Source organism: Falco peregrinus, chromosome Z, assembly GCF_023634155.1.
Source record: "Falco peregrinus isolate bFalPer1 chromosome Z, bFalPer1.pri, whole genome shotgun sequence".
In the NCBI taxonomy this organism is placed as follows: domain Eukaryota; kingdom Metazoa; phylum Chordata; class Aves; order Falconiformes; family Falconidae; genus Falco; species Falco peregrinus.
In genome coordinates, this window is record NC_073739.1 from 61827859 (window position 1) to 61845826 (window position 17968).

General features: G+C 37.5%; 1 protein-coding gene across 11 annotated transcripts in view; it reads right to left on the reverse strand.

Annotated features, from left to right (window-relative positions):
- The window catches only part of ERBIN (erbb2 interacting protein), a 122746-nt gene that overhangs the window by 40804 nt on the left and 63974 nt on the right, over nucleotides 1-17968 (reverse strand). For all 11 annotated transcript variants that reach the window (XM_055790671.1, XM_055790670.1, XM_055790667.1 and 8 more), the window contains 3 exons: nucleotides 9321-9399; nucleotides 8469-8558; nucleotides 1862-1918 (listed from right to left, as the gene is read on the reverse strand). In XM_055790671.1, coding sequence (XP_055646646.1) covers nucleotides 1862-1918; nucleotides 8469-8558; nucleotides 9321-9399 — 226 coding nt within the window. The remainder of the gene's footprint in view (nucleotides 1-1861; nucleotides 1919-8468; nucleotides 8559-9320; nucleotides 9400-17968) is intronic.

Below are 17968 nucleotides of genomic sequence, written 5' to 3' on the forward strand. Positions count from 1 at the left end.
GAAGAAATAATAAAGGTGGCAGCTTAGCATGTACTGTAGATCATTATGGAGGTTCTGCAGGGGATACCCTGATGACAGTGGCTGTTTAGTTTTCCAGCAAGGGTGAAACCCTGAAAACATGAAAGTTAACAACAACAACAACAAAAATTCCCAGCAACTTCAGCAGAAGTTGTATTTGGCTGAAGTGTATTACAACATTTGTTTAAATGTCTCTTATCACTACAAGAGACCGCTGTAAACTATGCTTTTTAAAATATTGCATGTAATTCATGCTGTTAGTGTTAATTATGGCAATTAAGGTCAGGGTGATTTCATAAACAAAAGCTATATTAGCTATAAGTTTCATTATAGCTACTGTTCCTCAGTTGGTAGTAACTTAATTTGCAGAGCTACTACCCCAAATTACACGTTCTCTGATTCTTTTCCACTGAAAATCAATAATAGCATAAAGAACAAAGGAGGAGAGACAGTATCTGTATGATATGAATGAATAAAATGCTTTGGAAAAATTAAATTAATTCATTAAATTTTATAAATTAAAAACTTCAAATTCACAGTTTCTGATGCTACAGATTTCATTCCATATAGGAGCTCTGGCATTTTTGTACAACAGACCACAGCACAGCATCTAGGCACACAACAAGGCAATCCCAATCGAACATACCCCTTGACCATGTCTTAGGCATATTATTAGCTCCAGTCACTAAGAAAACCGGCTGTTGTACTTGAAGGGCTCGCAATTCACACTTCAGCCTACTGCATGCAAGTCTCTGCTAGCATATGAGCTGGACAGAGTGAATATTCAATTGTTAGCTCCTCCTCCATGAAAACATCTTACATCCACCAAAACCAGTACCTCTCTAACAGTTTCTGCTGCCAGAGGGGGACCCATTTTATGCTACCTTGCAACGAGTTCAGGACTTCACAGCTGCTTATTTATATCCCATCTTTGGGAACTCTGTTTCCCACTTCATGGACCTTTTATACCTCTGTTAACCCACTTAAGACCTCCAGGGTCCAAGTCAGAAAATTCAGTGCATTGCTCTAGCTCATAGAAACAGCAGGAACTGCATCATCATCAGCCTGGGCTTGTTTGATGAAATGAGCGAGAATTGCAAGGCAGGGTTTAGAAAGATGCTAGATTTTAAGAGAGGATCAGATTCGTGGTTAGAACAAATGCTGTAAGAATTTCCAGAACTATTTTACTATTACAGAAAACACATCTAAGGAATATGCTGCCACTATATTAAACAAGCCTATTGCGTTGTGAAATAGGTATGGCATAACAGATTCCATGCAGCACAGTAATGAGTTATTTTCTTCAGCCCTGAACTGTACTGAAGTTAAAAAAAAAAAGAGTCCAAGTCGTGTGAATTGCATTCCTTCAGTCATTCTGAATACACATTTCAAACTCCACACTTGATTTAGAAATAATCATCTTAATTACCAATCCTAAGCTTCAGACACACAGCCATCAGAACTGTACCCAGACAGGCATCTGGGTAGCCATATAATACTGTAAGCAAGAAGCATCAGACATCTCAGAAATCATCCTGAGGTGCCCACATGCTGACTGAAAAGCTCAACAGGTGGATCAGAAATCCACAGAGCTGGAAAGGGACAGAAGAAGTGAAAAAAAAAAAAAAATATCTCTGCATATGCATATCTTTGAATAGGCAGACCAGGCAGTCTGAAAGGAGACACAATTTCACCTGTACGAAGCGAAAGTTTCTTGTGACAACTTAGTCCAGTTACTTACTTTTAAGCTGTGATCTACTTTTCAATAAGCACTACATTATTAGTATAACTACAGAAAAAATCCTCTCCAAAATAGTTTTATATAAATGTCATCTATACTTACTTTGGCAATATTTTTAACTGGTTTTCTCTAAGTTCCAATATCTGGAGTTTAGTTAATCTGTAACAAAAGCAAAAGAATTTATCACAAAATACTGTAATTTATAATCTGAACTTATTACATTGCTGAATCTCAAAGAAATCTACAAGTTTAAAATATTTTTTGTAAGAATACAAACATGTTTTGTGGAAAAATATGCATGTTATTTTAAATTCGTTTATTCATTGGTGTTTGGTTTTAGTAAAGCAGCAAACAAGCTCTTGCCTGCTTTTCTGTGCCTGTTTGAACACATTTGTTTTCCTTCCTCCCAAAGATTTTAAAGCACTTCATTGGATTCATTATGGGTACATGTTATCAACATATACAGAAATACACAGGAAGTAATAGAAGAAAAGTAGTATCAGTCCACACGAGCTACGATGCTGAATTTCTAATACTGGCAATGTATCAAACCATTTCATATAAAAAGCCTCATCACAGGAATACCTGTGGTCTTCCACATAGTAAAAACAACCTTTACATTCATCTTGTATTTCCTTCCATATTCTCTTTCTAGTCAGCTGCTTAATCCATTTTGATATTTCTGTTAGAAGGCAGTTTGACCTTTCTGTCAGGATATCCTTGGTTGCAAGATAGATAAATAACCTCTAAATCCCAAGCTCAACTGCTTGGCCAAGTTAAGTTCAAAGCAGTCTCGACATTCAAGCAATGTACCATCCCCAGTGGAATTTTCTGCATCAGGACAGCAGCACCAGGACTATCTCTTTGTTAAATGAAATGCAGAATACAGACACGATTGTAAAGGCAAGAGTTCTACACGTGACGTATGAACGGCCTTTACACAACACAAAATAGGGTTATTAAGCTCCCTGAATCAAAAAGGAGCTTAGTGACTGGTCTTTCCTGAAGGTGTTTAACTGAGTATGCTGTAAGGACAGAGACAAAAACCTTAATGGAAATTAAGTAGTAAGAACTAAAAGTAAAAACAGAAAGCTGAAAACAGTACTTATTTTTCCTCTAGACATTTGCTCATTTTTGGATGAATTTGAAAGTAGCAATCTGCCACGCCTATGAATAGCCTAAGAATACAGCAGTCACCTTGGAACAGAGCAGAGGCCAACACAGCCCAGCACTGCAAGCAGCACTTGACATCTGGCAGCAGCTGCTGGAGGGGAACCCTCTCCCCCCCAGCTACTCAAAGAAAAACCAACACTCTAACAGTACTGAAAGAATACCCTAATAAAAAATCCAGTTCACAGCAATATCACTGCTGTCGATCTAGCGCACAACTTGCAAATGACTTCCTAGCCTTCTTACCCTACCTGCATCCTAAGATACCCGTCTGTGACAAAACAGAACTTGCTTGTTTAAGCACCTTCAGATTTGAATGGCCATTTTGGGCTTGGACTTCTGAACTCTAGAACAATCAAACACTGCATCAGGCTCCAGTTGGTATTTTGCTTTGATGATAGTGAAAAGAGCTACGCCGTTTGTAGCTTTTCTTATGTGTATGCAGTCAAATTTCTCAGTTGAATGCAGTAGAAGCAAATCTCCATTCATATGCTAAACTATATATATGCACACCCACACTGTTGATTTTAGCCAGAACTGACTGTACTGCACTTCTAAGAAGCTAATTTTGTGAAGTTAAAGGCTGCCTTTGGTGATAGAAAGGTTCATAGCTTTGTGTGACCTTGTTTCACATTCTACTCTTTCTTCAGCTGACCCTGAGAAACTGGGAGATAAAAATACCAAATTTCTTACATGTAGAGCTACACAGGGGCTACTCTGGAAATATTTTCAACCTCTACTGGCTGGGGGATTTAGGCTGTTTCTAAACTAGTAACTTTACTGCAGTAATTGATGTGAAATACTGGACTGAAGCAGTTGTCACTTCTTCCATTATGACTGGAAGGGTTAATTCAAGCTTAATGTAAAAATACGTATCAGTCAGCCTAGCTGCTCTTTAAATTGCTGGTGACACCCATGCTAAGCATCTCAACTGCTACAATGGAACAGAAAAACACATTTAATCTGGAGAAGAAATACAGAGAACTAGTCCACCCATACTAAAAAAAAAAACAGAAGTCACAGCGGCAGAAATATATGATTTCCTGTGCCATTCTATCACAAAGATCTATCAACACTCCTGTGGAAATATTTTATTTCTCAACTTGAAAAACCCGTACCCACAGAAATATTGACACATCACCTAAACACAACACTGTAACAGAGCATTATTCAACTTTAAGCGTATCTGGTGGAATAGTCTCAACAAAATTGTTGTTGCAGTATTGTTATTGAATGTCACCAACTCAGCTTGCTTTTAAAGTGTAGCCCAACTTTTAAATAAATTTTTTTTAAAAATATATCTCTTGCTAGGATAAGATCAATATTCTTCCTAAATCTGATTTCTTGAACTATACAATCTGTAAAAAATGTAAAAGAAATACATAGCAGGTATGCTTACAAACTTGCTGTTCAACAGCAGTCATCTTAGAAAACTAGAAATATTTCATAGAGAGATGCTCTTTATTTTTCACCCCCTTTGCAGTTTTGCTAGTGCAGAATTATTTGTTTTTAATTGTAACTAAAATGCAAAGGCAAAAGAACTAATATTCGTATCCTATAGCAGGCTGCATTTGCAAAAGTTTCAGCAAAATTGCAAATATGTAACTCAGTTAAGTCCCAAATTCAATTATCCTTGTACATTTATTTAAAAAATTATCCAAAAGTGGATACTACTAAAAATATCTACTACTGCAAATACTACTGGCAAGTTGTTGAGAAAGAAGATTAGAAGTAAATTAATTGCAACATCACAGCCTCTGGAAGCAATATCCCATCTTAGACGACATTCTCAGAATTTTTTGAATGCCATGGGTAAGATGTCATTCTATCTTATATAGATCTATATCTATATATATAGATATAAAAATATAGAATATTTTTCTATAGAAGAGCAACACCTTGATTATCTTAAACACCTATCAGTAAATAACATCACCCTTTTAAAGCCCAGTCTAAAAATTAGCATGTAGTGAGCTTCAAGTTTAGAATGCTTTGCTTATGTGTTTTTTGATGGTGTTTTGCATTATGTATATTTAAATGTAAATATACGTGATGTATTTAGATACAACAGATGGTCTTCTTCAGTAAACATAAGCAATTCTCAAGACTTCTGTGCACATGCATAAAGGCTAACTCCAGGATCTGTGCCAATATTGATGCACTGATATAATTCAAATCAGAATTTGGGAGTGGAGAAAAAACCCTCATTTTCTCACCTCAGAATTCCAAAGAAACTGGCACATTTTGCCAAAAGTCTGGTGACTTTTTAATAAGCCTAACAGGCTGGGCTGGTACAACATCTTTGAAGGACACCAAGTATGTAACACTCAAAGATTGGATAATCTTGGCCTCAACAGCATGCAAAGCTTTAGCACAAATTTTGAAGGTGAGAACAATGCATGGAAGTAAACTTAATGAAATGCTGCATGGATGTATTAAAAGTAGCCTGCATTACACAAGGTTTTCTTTGCTAAGCATCAGGCTTAATGTTACTGACAGAGGTGCTCAAAGACCCATTTTGGGACTATCCTCTTTAATGCTTTTTAACAGCAATCTTAAATGATAGGAAAAAAGTTTAAGTTGTTTAATGCCACAAAACATAGTCACAGACAATACAAGGAATTATTAGGACACTGTAGGGGGAAAAAAACCTGTACAACCTTAAGGACTGAAAAAAAATAGACAAGTGACAACACGCCATAGCACCAAGCCAAGCACTCATGATTTCTTTGTAGAGTCATCAACCATTTCTGAGCTGTCCAATGCATTAGTCGATCATGTGGGAAACAACACTTGGTGGCTGCCAAAAAGGGCTAGTAGAACACTAGAGCATAACCACAGACATTTACAAGAAAACAAGAAAATAATCATGACACTGTACAAGCCATGAAGAGACTTCATTTGAAATCTAAATATAGCTATATATCATCATTCCTTGTCAAAAAGAAAATTAATTCAAACTGAAGCTCGTTCCAAGATATATTAATATAATCAGGCATAAAGGAAAACCTGCCATGCCAGAGGGAAAAAGAATTTTGTTTAGTCTAACAAACTAAAAAAAGAGATGTGAGAACACTGTAATAGCAGCAAGTGAGAGAATGGGGGACAACTCTCATGAGACATGATAGCAATTAAACTGTGGAACAAATCAATATGAACCGTCAGAAACTGAAACTACTTTTCTAACCTGAACTGCTGGAACAGAGACCCTGACACATGGAACATAAAAACCATGTCAGCTTTAACACAGCATTGGTTCTGGTTTTAAGAGACATTATAGCCTATAGTTGTCAGTAAGGCAGGCAACAAAACTCAAGTTACTTCATGTGTTCCCATGTAACAAAAAATAGCAGCTATAAGCCATACACAAAACAATTAATGCACCAAACTGTAAGAAGCTGAAGGCTTGTCCTTTATGGGAATAACCAACAATACTCTAAATATTCCAAAAGATTCTACCAGAGCTTTTTTGTTTGTTTGTTTTTAAACTAAGTATTCCCATATTGTGAAGTACAAGTTAAAAGACCATCTGCACTAGCAAGTGTTTGCGGCAGGGGTCCTCGAACTACGGCCCGCGGGCTGGACATGGCCCCCCAGGGTCCTCAATCCAGCCCCCGGTGTTTACAGACCCCCCCCCCGCCCCCCCCGCCGGGGGCTGGGGGGAAACCAAGCAGCCGCAGATGACTGCCTGCCACTGCATCCGCGCCGGCCCCCTGGTTAAACAGTTTGAGGACCCCTGGTTTATACCTAGTTGTAAAGTTCTGGAGTGGCAGAGCAGTCTCATTACTCACAGAAGCACTCAACGTCAAAGGGGTCTGAACCTTACTTCTAAATATTATACTAATTCACTGTTTTCTAGTTTATTTGATCTAAACACTAACTTCTTACAGAATAGTATTTATTCTGTGCAATACATCAGCAGGCAAACTCATATGAATATTCTGAATTAATTTTAACTACAGCTGATGAGAAAAGTCGTAACTTCAGTTTCATTCTCCTAGCTACAAGCTAGGATGCTGCAAGTCACTATATTTTAAAAACCAAGGCAGAATCCTTCATAGCTATTAAGATAAACACTACACTGGAGAACTGGCTTTCAAGCTGCCTTCAGTAACTGATTTATTCTTATGTTGTTAGTAATTAATGACTTCACCATTTCCGTAACCATTAAGCATTATAGAAGTAGATAGTGATTAAGAAAGAATTATAATTAGGCTTTCTAAAGCTATGTTATGTGTAAGATTAACTACTTGTAAGACCAACTGCGTCAACCTGAAGTCCTCAATTTCATCCGTAGTGCTTATCTTTTTACTAAGAAAATCTTGCCATTTCATTAGACTATTAAAAAGCAGAACAGAAAAATGTATAGGCAATCATGAAAATGCCAACAAGCAAAGACTACACATCTTCCAGATATTTCTTCTTCAACCTTAATGAGGGCTTTTGAAATGCAAACTTTGTGTACAAGAAGCAAGCACAATAATTAATGCTCCTGCATCATAAGCAGCTTTTTTGTTAGCTGAGTGTGTAACAGATCGGGTGCTTTTAATCGTTCATCAGGGAAGGACTAATAATTGGACAGAGAAGAACAGGCCAACAGCTCCCATCACAGATGACTAAAACTAATGGTCACTAAAGACTGCATCTTTGCTCATTCTTTCATTGTAAATCTCCTAATCTGCCAAAATTCTGCAGCACTGTATTTGGGGGCTTTTCTAATCTCTTATGAACTGTGCTGACCCTACTATAACCACACAGCTTAAGGCAACTGCTTTCACACAGCAATGTGCATGGTTAACTAACAGCCCAGAAAGAGAGGATTGCTGGACATGGGATGGGGCAGGAGAGTGACAATCTAGGAAGCTAGCATAAAATAAGAGTGATGAGCGGGAGGAAAAAGCAAAAACGGCTAAATCAGCATGATAAGGAAACAGGATGAACTATCCTAATCTAGGACTCTTCCTTTTAAAAATATTATCCTTTCACTTTTGCTCCCAAGATTTAATCCTTTTAAAAGAGGTAAGGGTTTAGCATTTTTCTTGTATGTAAATTACTATGTGGAACAATCTTGCTTAGTCAGCACACTGTAAATATGCTAAGTCCTTCAGAAAGATTCCTAACAACAAGGCACTTGAGAATTACAGACATGCACGAAGGAGAGGACCGTCAGTGCATCCAGGAAAGGACTAGTGGCATTACAGACGCCATTATTTGCTTCACTCCAATTACTAAGTGACAAACCTGTACTTCAGAAAAACTAGTCTGCTGTACTTACCAGAGCTACATTGTAAAAGAAGCAAATGTTTACATGAGTTATTTCTTGATATTTCATAATCATTCTGTCTGTCCTTCAAAAGCCCAGTTGAAAAATAGTGATAAAGATTCAGGGTTTTTTACTATAACAAATATGTGCCATATATCGATTGGTAATGTGCACTTCTTCCCTTCCTCCAGTTCATACTTTGCTTGAGAAGCAGCAGAAACTGCTCTGCGTGAATTTAAAACTAAACGTACATACCAAGTTTCAAATTCAACTTACCTGCCAAAATTGGCTGGCAAAAACTCAAGAAAAGCATCATTCAGGTACAGCTGCGTTAGGTTTAACAGTTGGGAAAATCCATCTGGAAGCCTATACAGAAGTAAAATAACGTGGCGCTTGTTTCAATTGTAGTCAGTGCATTATATCATATTTTCTTAAAGAACAGTATAGCATTTAAGTCCTACATATTGATAACATTAAGGTGGCACTAGAATTTCTACAAAGTTGTACTACATACTTGTTCTCTGTAACATTAGTTTCAAAATTATTTTTAAGTATGGAGAACAATATCTACAAGCAATAAAAATTACAAACAACAAATGTAGTCTTGCTAAGTATTTGTGATCTCCTGACACCTAACATGGAGGAGGTATTTATTAAGAGACAATAAATCAGATAAAAACCTATCCAACACCTTTTTTCCCCCAAAAGAGTTACAATGTACAAAGTTTGTATCTCTGGCAGTGCTACTTGGGGCAAATTTTGTCACTATAGAAGGTGACAGGCAAATATACAAGCTAAGCTTGAAAAACAATGGTACAGGCTTTAGCGTAAAATTAATTCTGTTATTAAGAAAAAAAACTTTTTTGCATCTTTACATTCACAGAGAAGTGATGAGCTTAAAGCTGAAAGCTACATGGTACAATGCAGGACTGCTCACATAGCCTATTAACTTGGGAAAAATACTATAATGACATAGCTATCCTTTATCACAGTGCAATGAAATTAATGAAGATACTTCTCAGGTAACTCTGTTCCTTGCCTTCAAAGGCTGGCACATGTCTGGGGCAAACCGGATCTCAGCAGTGTTTGCACAAAATATAAAACATCAAAAAAAATTTACAAACTTACTTTGAAATTGGATTTACGCTGGCCTCAACAACTGTCAAGACTTTACAGTTTTTTATATTTTCTGGAAACTCCTGTATGCCTGCAAGATACAGGGAGAAGTAGGGAAATAAGTCTTAAATTATTAGACTCCATCACAGGCATAAAAATGATACACATGAAAATTACTAGCCATAAAAACTTTAATTCATTTAGCAACCAGTGGGCTGTTTCTCTCATATTTAATTTCAGATACAGCTCTCAATTCCTAAAGCATTTCATACTGCAGCTTAGCAGGCAGCTCACCAAGCAGCGTAACAGAGACACAGTAAACGAACAATTTCCACTTACATTCCACATTTCACTTTACATTACCAAATATTAAAGTACCTGTACTTTGCAACGTACTTAAGATCAGGCCCTCAGTCACATTCATACACATGGTAGAACAAAGTTTCCAACAGGATCAGTTTGTCAGATGTGTGGCTTTTATGACATCCAGGCAAAATGGTTAGCCTTCAGATCTTGAAGTATGTTTACAGCATTCATGGTTCTGAACAGATATCCCAAAACGTGACACATGTTTGCTGTTAGCTTCAGATTATTTGTAGAGAAGGACAAAACTGCTGCAGACACACTCATGTCTGAAAACTGTAAAAATAATGAGCCTCCTCTTTTTACAAGATGGACTCCAGAAACACCAGAGTGTATTTCCAACCCACGTATCTGCCAAATTCATATTTGTCAGAAACTGATAAAACAGGCCTTGGAAAAAAAAAAAAAAAAAAAAAAAAAAGACAGGTATCCACTACATCAACAGGAAAATAGTAGTGAATCATTCTACTGCCCAAGACTTTCTCCTCAGTCTTTACTACACCATAAAACCAAATAAAACCACAGTTATCACAACTGCAGTTGCATTTGCAATGTACCACTACATTCTTTTTATAGCCCGGGACAGGTGTTTTTTTTTTAAATAAACTTGTCCCAAGTATAGCAATGATTCATACTGCAATCCTTCTACTTGGATTAAAAACACATTATTTTTTCAAGAAAAATTCATATGCTAGTAAAATAAAGTTAGTTTAAAAGAACTGGGTTTTTTTCAGGTAACAGAAATCTCAGCTCTTTGTCTTTTAATTAATGCATGTAATTGTGTCTGCTTCTAGAGTGCTTTATCAGGTGTGTGGAGACAGCAGCCTGAACCCAGGGAATAATGTTCCATTCAAAAAACGAACCATTAAGAAGGAACTGTACTTTGTGGATGCTTGCTTTTAGGCTAGTGAAAGTCTGAAATTTCATGCTGCTCCAAGCAACATAACTCTCTTACAGTTCAGCTGCAGAGGGAAAGACAAGGACAGTATGCCTTCTCATTCAGATTGGCAGGTGGTACTTGGTTATGTCTCTCCATATATCTGTTCTGAGAATACTGGAGCAGAAACGAAGCAGAAAATACATGGCAGAGCATCAACTGCTAAGTCATGTTTTTACTTACATAAGAAATCACAAAATTTCTGATGCTAGCTTAGAGTTTGTTTTTTTCTATGTTTGTGTAGTAACAAGATTGAACCAGTGTATTAGGACTTAAGAGATGGCAGTATCACCTGACAAGGAAAGCAGTCACAAAACACATACTTTCACATCAAGTTAACCGGTGATGTTGAGTGGCCAAGTCACCATGCTGATTGTTCCACAAATTCAACTTAAGTACAAACACCATTTCTGTCAAAGTAGACTTTTAGGTCTTTCTTGAAAGGAACTTGTCATACTAAATGGTTTAAACTGTTTCTTTTAACTCATACCATGAGTTGTACTCTGTTACGGAGAGGTGAAAGGCAAGAAAAGCACACTAAGCCACAAAGTTAAACCAGGTGTTTAAATACCTCTGGAGTATCATGGATCCTTTTGGGAAATACCTTGTTGAACTCCAGAACAATAACATACAGAAGCAGAGGGGACCAGGAAGAATTGAACCATCAACTGTAATACAGACAAAGATTTCTGACACTTCTGGTTTACTGTGTGTGTTCATGTATATGCACACATGTAAATAAAAATATACCATTACGTATATATGGCTTCAGCCATGTGAAGTTTACTGGGGTGGTGAATGGACTCGAAGCAGAAAATGACAGCAGGGCATACTGATTGAATTCACTTTATCATTCCCACAGTTAAAAAATAAAACTAAAAAGGTAATACATAATGTAACAAAGCTTTATTTCTGGAAAGCAGCAGTGGTATTTTCAAGTACAAAGATAGGTTTAAAGAAAGATTAGAAAACTATCATAGAAAGACTATAAATATATTGCTGTCATATAATCTTTGTATTAAGAGAAACACACTTCCAAAAAATGTAAATACACATGTTCTTCCAGTTGTAGCAAGAAACCTCTTCCAACAAACAAGAATGTCCAAACATACAGATGGAAAGTATCTAACATGACACAGTATCCTAGGCCATGGCAGACAAACAAATACCTAACACATAAGAGGCCCATACAGATGAAGTTATGGATGACTTGCATGAAGTGATCTACTGTCTAAAAACCACATCAGGACCTCTTTACTCTGATGATACAGCTTTACCTTCTTAAAATAAGTGTTTGCATTAACCAGAGTAAACCACCACTAAGCTCTTCCTTCAAGGCAGAATTATGTTTCAGACTCACTCTGTGCCATTAGTGTTGCTGTTTGAATCACACAGATTCCCTAAACTTAGTTTTTCTGAAAGATGGTCACACTACTGGCCTTGGCTTGGTCCTCGGATGAAAGACTGCTCTGGTTCAACATATTAAACCTCATGTTTTTAATATTACTATTAGTTTCCACTGCCTGTGTCAAGAATTCACTGAAGCACAGAAGACTTAAATCTGTGATAACTACCTAGAAAACAAAACACACAGCACATCTGCTAGAGAAGAGAATGTCAATGTAAACTTACTCTCCCAAGAACAGCCAAATAAAATATTAGCTATCCAAATACAGGCATGTTAGATCAGCATGCTTTTGTACATAATCCGAGGGCTCTACAGTAGTCTCCTGCTTAACTATGCCTTGGGCAACAACAGAAATTCAACTGATAGGAGAAAACTAACAGTGAAGGAGCCCCTGAAATTAATTTTGCTGAGAGCCAGTACCGTTATGGTACACACCATCTTTATCAGCCTCACTCAACACTTTAGTATGGGTAAATGGTAGCCATCATACAAAAGAGCAGTAAATTGGGAATGACTGCGTGAAATATACCTCATGCTTGTAGTACACATTCAGAAGACAGAAAAAAACTAGGAGACTGCTGCCCTCTACCATGTGATAGGAAGCTGCTTACTAACTGTCTATACAACCACATTCACTCGCTTTTCCTCAGCTATACTCCTCTCCTGCATGCTAGAAACATGCAGTTACTGTTGGGTTAGTATTCTTCCAGTTGTCCCATCAAGAAAGCAAATTCAAAAAGCAAGTAAGAAACAAGAATAAGAAGGCAGAGAAACACCAGGAAAAGATACGAGAGAAGGATAAAGGACTGTAAAGAACACTTTTTAAGAAGATCCGTTTCTTTGCTTTCTACCTATTATTAGTGTCCTGAATCTTCTTCCCCATTAAGGAAGATCAGCAAACCTCGAGGGTCTCCATGATAACATCCTTCCACACTCCTTTTGTAACACTGTGCTAATTAATCCATTTGATAGCCAACCCCACCCTCCATGAGCGTCTGATCAAATGTGCACTGCAAGTGAGACCCACATTGCTTTCTAAATCTCATTTTTCTTCTGAATTTTTTACTGCTTCCTTTATACACTGATAGCAAAAGATTATAGAAGACACTGGAACAGATTACTTGGGGGTTACCTAGTCTGTTGCAGCCTTATCCCACTTTCCTTGAAAAGCATCAAATGGACAGGTTTTTTCTCCCAATGCTTCATATTTACATGATAACCACTTGTCATCCCCAACCCATTTCAGTGCTGTTAACTGATTTACAGATGACACTTACTGTTCTCCAAAAACACACAAACCATTGCACTTGTGGACTATGACCATTTGCAGAGCACAACAGGAGAAGATACAGTTTGTTGGTAATCTTTAATTCTAACCACCAGACCCAAACTGAATTGAGAGCAAAGTTCTTCTGGTGGTGTAGTTTTCCACAGAAGTGAGATTTACATAACAGCTTTTAGTATTTAATTCTGTGTTCCTTCCTCCCTGTTTTCCCAAAGTTCAGGCACTTTTAAACTCACTGGCCAGTTTCTACTAGAACCAACACTTATTGGAAAAGAAAGGGGAAAAAAAAAAAAGAAAGAGAGAGAGAGAGAGGGCAGGCAGGACTGGAAGATTGTTAAGAAAAATTTGGCAGTAAGGTAATGAAAAGGAATATAAGTAATATAAAATTCTTGTCTGGACTAAGCCAAAAGCAGAAAGCACTCATCATTCAGAACTCTACTTTGCAAAAACTCACCAGCTTTACCAGCCTAACCTAGAAAGCGGTGTTTAAACACAGTCCAAGTCCAACTGTGGCACATGCCCAAAGGGCATACCAAAAAGGTCATATAGGCATTTCGGGTCAATGGCCACAAATCTGAAGGTAATCAGCTTCAGTTCTGGATCACATAACATGGCTGATATATATATGGAATTTTGCCTCATCTCCAACTCCCCAGAGAGCAATGATTGTTTTGGCACAGCTTGTCAGAGCAAATGTGCACAAATGTCCCTCTGTTTAGACTGGATTAAGGCAACTGTAAGTATAACTGGGGACCTACTCACCATGTTGAGTTCCACTCAACTCCTCCCATACATAACATAATCCTTTCCTATCACCAGGGTCAGCACAACTTGCTGAGCAGAACAGAAAACTAGGCTGACTTTCTCTCTCTATATTGGATAGCACTTTTTCACTCAGAAATACTGGAAGTTCTGGATTTACAGAAAATTGTGCAGATCACACCTGCTGCTGTCAGAATCCTTCACTGCAGTGGATCCCAGAGCTGAAATGCCCATATGCTCCTGTTCCAGCCCCACTGCAGATGGGGGCTTGCTCTGCTCTCTGTACTCCAGTCATGTGGTTATATTTTTCTTCACAATCAAATGCTTAAATTAAACTAATATGCTCAGGCTTCAGTTACTGAAATGATTACTGCTACATGACAGTAGCAGTGCCTCCAAATCAAGTTCCACCTCTTCTCATACAGAAATGTTTTAAATGGGGCGGGGGGGTTGGGGGGAAGACTATTGGTTCAATTCCTTTCAGTTCCTAAAAAGCATAGAAAAATCACTAATGCATACACAAGGACCTGTGGAAGCCCTACGGGTGATGTTCCCAAAGGAATGAGTTTGTTTACAGCTAGATCTCTCAGTTTGTGGGAAATGTGAGAAAAAAAAATTCTCTCCAAACAGGCAAACCAAAAAGCCCTTGCAAAGTAATCGAAAGTACAGCCCACTGCGCTCCCATCCCACTCTGGACCCTTACAAGTACAGAAGACAGAGGCAAATATTATAGGCTCAGTTTGCATGAATACGAATGCAATATTAATTCTGTACGCTCTTCTCTCATTCATCCTGGTCTCAACTTCTGGACAAGCAGCTATTAAGACCTGCCAGAAAGCAGCTCCACTGTCACAAAAAGCGTACCTTTAGTTTATTGTTCCACTCAGGCCTCTGCTACAACTGTCCTTCCAGCCAATACAGATCAAACTTGCCAATCAAAATATTTTCACAACTCAAGAATATACACCATAACTCTCCCAAAGATTACGTAAAATTTGTTTGCAAAAACTGAAATTTCAAGCTGAAAGCTTAAACTATCAGTTACAGTCTGTATTCTTACATATTTATATAATTTGTTTTAATTTGGGATTTCTGCATACCTTCTGAATTAAAAGCAGCACTTTTCATTATTCGAAGCAGAGTGTTAGAGCCCAGTCAATTCACTGCACAATGCTAACCTATCCATCCTTCCTTTTGAACGTTCATTCCTCTTTCGAACATTCTTAGAGGATCCCTTGCCGCAGCTGACTTCAGATTAACCAGGATCTCAGGTTTCCAAGGCCAGGCCTGCTGTAACACCTGCCTGCTCAGAGCTGAAGTTGCAGCTCAGCACAAGGTTAGCAATCGTGTACCTGTGCATAAGGTGGTACTCAGCACTCTAGTTGTTGCCAAGCAGCTTAGAAGCCTCTGGCTTATTTAGTGAAAACCTATCCCAAAAACCCCCATCATTTCAAGAAAAAGGAGGAACCATTGCAAATATACATTAGTCTAGCTCTGCAAACAGACATCCCAAAGCTTTTGAAATCTCCTATATGTCACATCAGTTGCCCTCCACTCCCAGCGTCAGAACTGTAAAATTCTTTGCAGCTTGGTTCTCCTTGTATACGAGCTTTACAGAAGCCTTGCTAAAAGCAAAAATATATAAGCTTGAAGACCTATGGAAAAGACCTACACTTCTCAGGAAGTAAAACTCAAAAAAATCAATCTGTAATAGATTTAACCTTTCATCGTTAAACTTATTACAGATTTAATAAAACACCAATTTAAACACAGTTATATACGCTTTTCATTCTCCACTCTCTCCACTTTGTTTATGCAGAAAAGTTCACTTCTGAGAAAAACTTCTATCAAGGAAATTACTAATCTAAAAGTCATACAAAATCATGACAAAATTCTGAAAAGAAACTCCATTGGATTTCTTGATTTTTCATTGAAGTGATTTTGCTTGACATATATCTACCTATAGTTTAGTAAGCTGATTCACCTCTCCATCTTAATTTTACAAAGTCCTTTCCTCCAGTTCTACACACTCTGAAAGTTTTAAGGTTTCCTTTCCCATTTGTCCTCACCTTTAACAACTGTCACTTGCAGGGTTGTATGCTACGACTGTGCTGGAGGGGTGTGTGTGTGTGTGTCTTTCTTAAGTTTACACAATGAAAAACTGAAGTTGAATGTATGTTTGGTGGTTCATTGTAAGGGGAAGTAGATAACATCTGTACAGTCCACATAATAATTAATGCAAAAATGTCAGTCAAGCTACCAATCCAACAGGAACACATGTTTAACAGTGCTTTCATTTTTAAAAAAAGAAAAAGAAAAAACCCAGCCACATTAAATACTTCCATAGGGAGATTTTTAAGCTTTTCTAGTGAGTTTTAAAGAAAAATGTACTCTTATTGGTTGTGATAACTATTATAATATAATTAGATTTCCAATAAAATACAATATTGGCAATGTATTTGCTGCTCATTTTGTTAATGAACTGGGTACTTAACTACATACATTTATATAGTAACAAAATATTCACAATTAAGACAAAAGGCTCTTTGGCAGAGTAAGTGTCCACATGTGGAAAAAGCAGCAGCATTAAGATGTAAACTGCTTTTTTATAGCTTTGAACCCATTATAAGTCTGAGTCAAGTTTAGTAGTTCCAAAATTTTGGTTTAAGACCGCTTGTGAAATTCAAAATTTTAAGTTTTTAATCTGAAAGCTACGAACTCACACCAGTTCTGTGAGGTCCAGACAGTAACGAATCCTATTCTACACTGTATGTCAGCCTCTTGATCTGTTTAAATGGATAATGCCTCCCCATCACTTTTGCCAATAACAACTTGAACAGCAAAATTACCAGAGCTAATACAGGCAGTGCAAACAAGAAAATTGTTTAGTGGTTTTTTTGTGGGTTTTGGGGTTTTATTCCTTTCATACACCATGTACTGGCACAGCCAGGATACCCCAGAAGCCCACTAGACTCTTCCAATCATTCATCCTCAAACTGTTTGGGAGAACTTAATTTTTAGAGTAAGGTATCTCTAGGATTGCTCTAGCCACAATCCTTATGTGATGTAAAAGAGAAGGAGTGTGCGCAGCAAGACAGGTTCCTAAATGCCTTTTCTCTGGACAAAACAAGATAGCCAATAATGTTGTTTCTTGAAGACATGCCTGACACACTAATTTACATAAACATTCCAGGGCAGGGTAAAATTAAAAAATGTGGAACATTAAGAAGGTTATGGGCAGCAGTTCTGTTCATAACACTGTCTTGGACAATTACCAAGGCTCAGGTGGTTTTCAACTGTATCTAATTCATGGCTAGAATGTTGTCAAGCCCCCAGAGTAACCTAAAATCAAAGCATAACATAAACAGGTAAAGCTGCTTGGTTTTTTTCCCCCCATCCCCTACCACCCTGAGCTGCAAATTCAGTGTCATCTGTCCAGTCATTTTTGGTTAATACATGATGACTGTTACTCAAAGAACATCCCTTTACAAAAATGAAGGTACATTCTGCCTTTACCTGCAAAACCACATCTAAAAAAACCCCGTAATTATTTCTACAGTGCCTTTTCTGTGTTACAAAGACTTCTTTGGGTGCAGGAAGAGATTTGTATTTAACTTATTTCAGAATTTGAGATATGTACACTCAAATTCCACATTCAAGACCTTAACTGCATTGAAATTTTCACTCTGTTCCCATCCTCTTCAACACAGAGATTGTTCTGTTCTGCAGAGACAGAACCTATTTGGTACCTTTACTAACAGAGACAATGTATTTAAGAAAAAACACTTGACTAGAGAATGCCAAATAGAATAGATGCCAACATTCAGGATAAATTTATGACCTCTATATGATGGTAATTTATAGTAAACCTACATGCTCAGCAGTCAAGTCAGCAGCAGTTAAAT